Source organism: Pocillopora damicornis, chromosome 9 (genome assembly GCF_964200805.1).
Source record: "Pocillopora damicornis chromosome 9, jaPocDami1.2, whole genome shotgun sequence".
In the NCBI taxonomy this organism is placed as follows: Eukaryota; Metazoa; Cnidaria; class Anthozoa; order Scleractinia; family Pocilloporidae; genus Pocillopora; species Pocillopora damicornis.
Genome location: NC_142678.1, coordinates 16,845,711 through 16,854,060, shown reverse-complemented (window position 1 = coordinate 16,854,060; position 8,350 = coordinate 16,845,711). Strand labels below are relative to the sequence as shown.

Sequence of the window (8,350 nt, the reverse complement as noted above, 5' to 3'; positions counted from 1 at the left end):
TTTGTGTCCCGCCTTCCTTTGAAGCTATGCACTCCCATCTCGTCTATCTCAGAGAGCGACTACGAACTGCTCTTGTGTCCATAAAAGTTTTAATTTCGTATTGTTTCTTTTACCTTTTTCTTAAATCAGGTGTTATTGCTCTGAAGCCCAAGATCTCGGAGGTCGATAAGGCTGTTGTTGCACGAAAAGGTTCCATAGTAACCTTGATGTGCTCTGCCACGAGGGTTAGAAAACTCACAACCTAAAGCTCTTGGGAATTCAACGGACAAGAATTAAAGAAAAGTAAACAACAAAATAATAATACCAGAGCCACACTATCAGACAAATAAAAGAAAAGAAAACTTTACTTTATCTATCAAGAATTTTTCGGACACAGATGTTGGTACATACACCTGCAAAGTCTCCAAAATAAACCTTGACACGATGCTTGAGGTAAAGGAGAATATAGAGCTGTCAATTCAGGAAGAAAGTGAGTTTAACCAACATTTCTCTTCTCTTTTACCTTAAAAGATGCTGCAGTTTATTTTCATTTTTCGTCACTTAGGGGAGAAAGGAGAATAATAATTTGCTGTTACGGCAACTTCTGTTCGCCTTTGAAACCTTGCTTAATCATCAAGACCTTCTCGCCATGCGACTGAGAATGAGTATTGACCATTGTGATCATTATTTTTCATCATATTTGATTCAAATTTCTTTTATCGGGTATTACTATTCTAAAGCCCAGTGTTTCGGCGGCCAGCAAGGCTGAACATCTCTTACAACCTCAAACCCCTGGGAAATCAAAGGACTAGAATAAATAAAAAGTTATTACAGGGTAGAAATTCTTTAGCCACACTGCTGAAAAATGACTTATTTGTACCACAGAGGCTGACTTCAGTATTACCAAAAGTTTTTTTAAAAAGCCACAGACTGGGAAATGAATGTATATGTATATACAAATAATTTGTGTCCCGCCCTCCTTTGAAGCTATGCACTCCCATCTCGTCCATCTCAGAGACCGACCATGAACTGCTCTTGTGTCTATAAAAGTTTCAATTTCGTATTGTTTCTTTTACCTTTTTCTTAAATCAGGTGTTATTGCTCTGAAGCCCAAGATCTCGGAGGTCGATAAGGCTGTTGTTGCACGAAAAGGTTCCACAGTAACCTTGATATGCTCTTCCACGAGGGTTAGAAAACTTACAACCTCAAGCTCTTGGAAATTCAACGGACAAGAAATAAAGAAAAGAAACAACAAATTTATAATACCAAAGCCGCACTATCAGACAAATAAAAGAAAAGGAAACTTTACTTTAACCATCAAGAATGTTTCGGACACAGATGTTGGTACATACACCTGCAAAGTCTTCAAAATAAACCTTTACAAGATACTTGAGGCAAAGGAGAATATAGAGGTGTCAATTCAGGAAGAATGTGAGTTTAAAGAACATTTTCCTTCTCGTTTACCTTAAAAGGTGCTGCAGTGCATTCTCATTTTTCGTCACTTAGGGGGGAAAGGAGAATAACATCCGGTCTTCATGACAACCAACACATCACAAACACACGTCCCTCACTCCCTGGAAAGTCTCTTGAGTTCCTTCCATCTCTCCATCCCTCCCTGCCTCGTTCTCCACCCCATCCAAGAGAATAGAAGTGTGAGAGCCCGTTTAGCGTCTATCTCTTTTTTAACCTTATGAATCGCATACATGTAACGTGAATGATTCAGGCTGAGTTTGAAAAACGCAGAAAGCGTGATGAAACCGTGATGTGTAAAATTGGCGTCTTGCCCATTAGGGTATTCTTCTCAAATCAATGTCACTCTTAATTGGGGCGGGTATCGAAGGCAGGCTCAACTCCATACGTAAACTGCAAGGTGCTCATCTCAGATCTACTTTCATGTGTATCTGAAAGTGCACATAAATCAATCCATTACCGATACTTTTTTCTTCTAACAGTACTCAACGTCACTTCCACGCAGACAAACATCACCCTCGACGAAGGAAGCACAACAACTCTCAATTGCAGGGTCCTCTTTTCAGAAGCTTTCGCTGTGGTCGTGTACAGGCTTTTGAATGGAAAGATAGTCTCTAAACCTGAAGTCTTGCACCAAGAAGTGAATGGCATGTCCTTGGCAAACAAAGTTAAACGACTCAGTATAAGGCTGGAACTGAAACATGTGACCCTCGCCCAAAGTGGAATCTACACATGTGGTGCAAACTCCACCATTGGTTTAAAAACACACGACATAGCTGTGAACATACGTGACACACAAGGTCCAGATTTAAAATTCACACAGAAAATAAAATCCTTTGTTGAAATTGCAAACGGTACAAATGTTACTTTAAGTTGTCTCGGAATTTACCCAGCAGCATTGTTTGATGACACTTTCTGGCTTTTTAATGGCAGCCAAATAAAAAGTAACAAGCACTTTGAAGTAAACAATGGTTTCGTTGACAACAATGAGGGAAATGTTAAAAAGAGACTTCTCAGCTTAACGATATACAATGCTGGGGTTGAAGATAGTGGAACTTGCGGACGAAAAACATCAAGGTTTATGTGACATATTTTCTGGGTGTGGGTTTCTGTTCGATTCGCTCCTGTTCTTTTGCTGTAATAAAAACAGCGACTCCTTTACGCAAAGTGTCTGTGAGGAATGTTAATGATCGTGTAGAATGCTGTTACTACGAAAAATATGGCAACTTCTGTTCGCCGTTGAAACTTTCTGTTATTATCACTGAGACCTTCTCACCATGCGACTGAGAATGAGTATTGACCCATTGTCATCATTATTTTTTTTATCATATTTGATTCAAATCTCTTTTATCGGGTATTACTACTCTAAAGCCCAGTGTTTCGGCCGCCAACAAGGTTGTGATAGCAAGAAAAGGTTCCAATGTAACCTTGATGCCGCCTTGGAAGGAAGGTTACATCTCTTACAAACTCAGACTCCTGGGAAATCAAAGGACTAGAATTAATAAAAAGTTACACCAGGGTAGAAATTCTTTAGCCACACTGCTGAAAAATGACTAATTCGTACCACATTGGCTGACTTCAGTATTACCAAAAGTTTTTTTAAAAAGCCACAGACTGGGAAATGAATGTATAAGTATATACAAATAATCTGTGTCCCGCCTTCCTTTTAGCTATGCACTCTAATCTCGTCAATCTTAGAGAGCGACTACGAACTGCTCTTGTGTCCATGAAAGTTTTAATTCCGTATTTTTTTCTTTTACCTTTTTCTTAAATCAGGTGTTATTGCTCTGAAGCCCAAGATCTCGGTGGTCGATAAGGCTGTTGTTGCACGAAAAGGTTGCGCAGTAAATTTGACATGCTCTGCCACGAGGGTTAGAAAACTTACAACCTCAAGCTCTTGGAAATTCAACGGACCAGAAATAAAGAAAAGAAACAACAAAATAATAATACCAGAGCCACACTATCACTATGTTGCAAACACGGTGATATCATAATGTATCAGCTCCCTAGCAACAGGTTATTAAATAGTAGAACAGAGAGATAGGAAGTATATTAACTCAGACGCGGAATTTATACGCCACGCATGAAGGTTTATAAACAAAGCTTTGAATAAGGATACTATGGTGGGAGAGAGAGCGATACAAACGATTGTCATTATCGTGCTGTAGTTCCGGCCGATGCCTACTGTTTGGAAGACGCTTGGCAATCATACCTAAGGATTATATGTCGTTTATAGGGCTTACGTGTGCAATATGATTCAATAATTCAGTATTCTCCAGGAAAAAAGGCAGTTAAGGAACTTTTGTTTTCTTGCATAATAACACTAAGTATGTGATGTTAGACACCTAAGACGTAAAAAAGAAACAAAAAAAGAAAACATTAAATGAAACCATGATATTTCTGTTGCGCGGTTGATTCTGTTGCATCAAGATTATTTGTAAAAGTTAATAACTTTCTGCGCGTGTTCATTCTTCTTTGCCAATTCTTTAGTCAGAAACAGCTCGTCTTTGAAATCGTCTCGGTCTCGGAACATATTTATCTAAACTGCGGATATCAAATGCATCGACTTTTAAGTGCAATATCTTCGTGCTTACGGTAGATGCATTCGTAGCGTAGTCGATTCCAGAGTTTAACATTATCAGTGAAAAAAAAAATGTGTAATTCGAGAGTTTATATCGCAGAACCTTAGACACGTTAAGGCATTGTTACAACGTGAAAACGAAGCCGAGACAAATTATTTTTTTCATTCAAGGTCGTTGTAGAAGATTTAACAAATTTAGTCACCACTACACAACAAATAACACAGTAGTGTACACCAAATAAGTTTATTTAGGGGAGCTTGCCGAGAACCAAGTACCAACCCGAGGCATATATAGCTCGAGGTATGCATAAATACATTCGCGACTGATATGCCATATACAATCCTGATATACAGTCAATTCCTTACACATTCAAAAATAGTTATACATTACTAACATGTAAACTTCAAGAGGTCGGAATTAGAGAGATGGGCAACCGCTTACAAGGACATTACTACGGTTATACGGAGGCCAGAAAAAAACCTGCCAGAAAAAACCCCTCTGGGGTCGTATCTAAGGAAGACTAAATATGGTATTTCTACCTTATTCACATATTCAATCGTCAGAAATACCATATTTAGTCTCCACTACACAACAAATAACACAGTAGTGTACACCAAATAAAATTATTTAGGGATGCCTGCCGAGAACCAACCCAAGGCACACAAAGACTGACAAAGAATTGGGCAAGATGCACGAGGCTAGGTGATATTATACCACTACAAAGAACACGAAAACACCCTCAGAGCCCAAGAAAACGCAATACTTCGAGTCGTTGTTCAAGATTATCTTCTACGTATGTGTCTTTGACAGTTTCCTCTAAAAGATGTTGTAAATACAAAGCCAAATTTAGCCTAGAAGGTTAAACATTTTCCTGACTACCTGTTTACGCGAATTGTTTTCATCGTATTGGGAAATGAGTCCTAGACAGTTTGGAAATTCGAAGTCGATTACGGTAAGAATTTCATACTCGGACTTGTTACGGGTGGTCATATAACCAAATCATTTGCAGCATACGTTATGGACATCGAAAGAGGCCGAAGGCTTCGGTGAAGTGATCTATTAATAACGACGAGACAGTTTAAAGGTGATCGTATCAATACAAGACTTAAAAACTTTCATCAAACGGAAACACCCACACTCAGATGGAATACTTCCAAACCACATTTCGCTTTTGACAATAAATCAATTGTCACCTGTTCCCCTTAAAAAGGAAGTCATGTGGATAATATATTGAGTTTAATTGAATTACACTCAATGTAATTAATTTGAATTTAATTGAATTAAACTCAATTTATCTCCATCATGAGTCATGAACATTTAGATGGACGAAAGTGAAACAAGCGAACAACACGGATCCTGGTCATTTAGCTTCAAATTGAAAGCAAATTGGGTTTCATAATTAAGCTAGGTTTGTGCAAATGTAGACATCTGAAGACTCACATTGAATGACGATATCTGTATCACACAATAAAGTTACGTTTGTAATGTAAATGTAAATATTTAAAGAGTCAATAACTGGAGACAGGTCAAGATATCTTTAGCATAAATGTTAATCGAGTCGTTGTTTCTGCACAAAACTAAACAATATTTTCGCAGATATTTACAAGCAAGCTTTTTAATTAATCATGATCTTCGTTTAACTACAACAAGGCTTTGTTTTCCCTACAGAAGCTGTGACTAAGAAGTAGAAAAAGACGTTTAATTGAATGCGAGCAGAATGTTTTGAAAAGTGGAAATGAGTTCGGTTGACCTTTATCATCAAAGTAATTAAAAGCCACGTGTAGAAATTTGAATGACTCAAGTCAAACTAATAAAGGACGTGAGACTTACAAGCAGAACCTAATGAAAATTCAAGAGAACGAAAGACGACTGAAACTCTATTCCCTCCCCGTTTTTAACTCTAGCTCCCATGACTCAACACAAGTCATCTGGGTAAGAAAGTGCGATTGTAGCAGTCTACGGCAAAAAAAATTAAAAATTTGTCGCCGAACAAATAAAAAAGACCGTTCATGAACAATCACGTTTTTGCGCTCTCCTTTTCTCGTCTAATTTCAAAAGTTTGACTGTTTGAAGAGGTTAGTGATCAGACAAATAAAAGAAAAGGAAACTTTACTTTAACCATCAAGAATGTTTCGGACACAGATGTTGGTACATACGCCTGCAAAGTCTCCAAAATACACCTTGACAGGATGCTTGAGGCAAAGGAGAATATAGAGCTGTCAATTCAGGGAGAAGTGAGTTTAACCAACATTTCTCTTCTCTTTAACCTTAAAAGGTGCTGCAGCTCATTCTCATTTTTCGTCACTTAGGGGAGAAAGGAGAATAACATCCGGTCTTCATGACAAACAACACATCAAAACACACGTCCCTCACTCCCTGGAAAGTCTCTTGAGTTCCTTCCATCTCTCCATCCCTCCCTGCCTCGATCTCCACCTCGTCCAAGACAATAGAAATGTGAGAGCCCGTTTAGCGTCTATCTCTTTTTTAACCTAATGAATCGCATACATGTAACGTGAATGATTCAGGCTGAGTTTGAAAAACGCAGAAAGCGTGATGAAACCGTGATGTGTAAAATTGGTGTCTTGTCCATTAGGGTATTCTTCCCAATAAATGTCACTCTTCATTGGGGCGGGTATCGAAGGCAGGCTCAACTCCATAAGTAAACTGCAAGGTTCTCATCTCAGAACTACTTTCATGTGCATCTGAAAGTGCACATAAGTCAACCCATTACCGATACTTTTTTCTTCTAACAGTACTCAACGTCACTTTTACGCAAACAAACATCACCCTCGACGAAGGAAGCACAATAACTCTCACTTGCAGTGTCATCTTTTCAGAGGCTTTCGCTGTGGTCGTGTACTGGCTTTTGAACGGAAAAATAGCATCTAAACCTGAAGTATTGCACCAAGAAGTGAATGGCATGTCCTTGGCAAACAAAGTTAAACGACTCGGCATAACGCTGGAACTGAAACATGTGACCCTCGCCCAAAGTGGAATCTACACATGTGGTGCAAACTCCACCATTGATTTAAAAACACACGACATAGCTGTGAACATACGTGACACACAAGGTCCAGATTTAAACGCGCGCGCTTATGACTGATTCTGCTTCTCTTTGTCAACAAAATGAAGACTTTTCATTGTTTACCAACCTTACAGATAAAATAGAGTCTATTGACTTAAATTAAGCTGAAACGAATTTTAGCAAAAAGGCTCAGATATGGATAAAGCCCGTCGGTACATTTGATCTGTCAGCTTCTCTTGTGTTGACAGTTTCTAGATTTTTCCCATTTTATTTTCAGAAGAGATAATAATACTGTAAAAAAAGATAGAAGTTCCATGCTGTTCTTGTTTGCTTTTCTGATGTCCCTTAACACTGCATAAACATTATTAAGGCAACCACATGCTTAAGATGTGAGAAGAATCTGTCCTTAAGAGGCCCTCTCCACTCAGGTGATTCAAACATTGCTGAAGGCGCAAGGGAATTATTGCTAGTTCTAGTTAACCTTCATAACATTATTTTTCATCACTGAAAAACTGAATTATCCGGTACGACGATGTGGACAGATGGTAACCAAACAGTCATGGTGTCGAGTCTTCTGATTCGTTTGTAATTTCTTAACTTAAGGGAATTATTAACTCAAAACTAGCATATGAATAGAAAATGAAAAGTCTCATAATGAAAGAACTTTCCTCGCCATTCAAATTATGACTGAAATGCAAGTTAACATTTCATTTTCATGGTTAAACCCACCTTCTTTGGGTTAATAAAACCTGTTAGAATAGTAATGTTTGCTCTGATAATGAAGAGCAGTTTCATATCATTACTTTTTTCAGCCTCAGATGACCTTGCTGAGAATTTCCTCAGGGAATATCACAGGTTTTTCCCCCTTACGTATGTTGTAGCGTAGTTTGCATTTTGACAACAAGATAAGTTTTGCCTCCAAATAGAAAGACATGACACAAGATTGTCTTTTAGACCATTAGCTGAATATCGATATAACAGGTTAAGGTCAATATTCAAATTCGTAAGCGATTGTTAGGAACACTCAACATTGATTTTTTTGTCCGAACTTTATTAAGCAGTCAGATTGCTGTGTAAATGGCTCATCTGGGTCACGACTAGGACTGGGTATGATATCGGATGATCCAGTTCGTCCAAAAGTACCGCTGGAATTGTCGGGTTCCAACCTCGCGCTGGAAAAAGCGCAATTTAGCAGATGATGAATTGGCAATTGCTCTTCATGAAATTCTGTGTGACGCACTTTTTTAGGAGCTAAACATCTAAAACATTGACGACCTTTTCGCTCTCGACGAAT

The 8,350-nt window shown here is 38.4% G+C and overlaps 1 protein-coding gene across 1 annotated transcript; it reads left to right on the top strand.

The window, feature by feature from the left end:
• The first annotated feature begins 224 nt into the window (after nt 1-224).
• LOC113681819 (opioid-binding protein/cell adhesion molecule homolog) lies at nt 225-3,149 on the top strand. Its single transcript, XM_089181297.1, has 3 exons — nt 225-469; nt 1,072-1,410; nt 1,932-3,149. The coding sequence occupies exons 1-3, from the start codon at nt 424-426 to the stop codon at nt 2,534-2,536; spliced, it is 990 nt and encodes a 329-aa protein (XP_089037423.1). The 5' UTR covers nt 225-423; the 3' UTR covers nt 2,537-3,149.
• The last annotated feature ends 5,201 nt before the right edge of the window (nt 3,150-8,350 follow it).

Coding starts and splice junctions, on each gene's coding strand:
- LOC113681819 (XM_089181297.1), top strand. CDS start 424: ATGCTTGAGGTAAAGGAGAATATAGAGCTGTCAATTCAGGAAGAAA. Junction 470..1,071: donor GCTGTCAATTCAGGAAGAAA/GTGAGTTTAACC, acceptor TTCTTAAATCAG/GTGTTATTGCTCTGAAGCCC. Junction 1,411..1,931: donor GGTGTCAATTCAGGAAGAAT/GTGAGTTTAAAG, acceptor TTCTTCTAACAG/TACTCAACGTCACTTCCACG.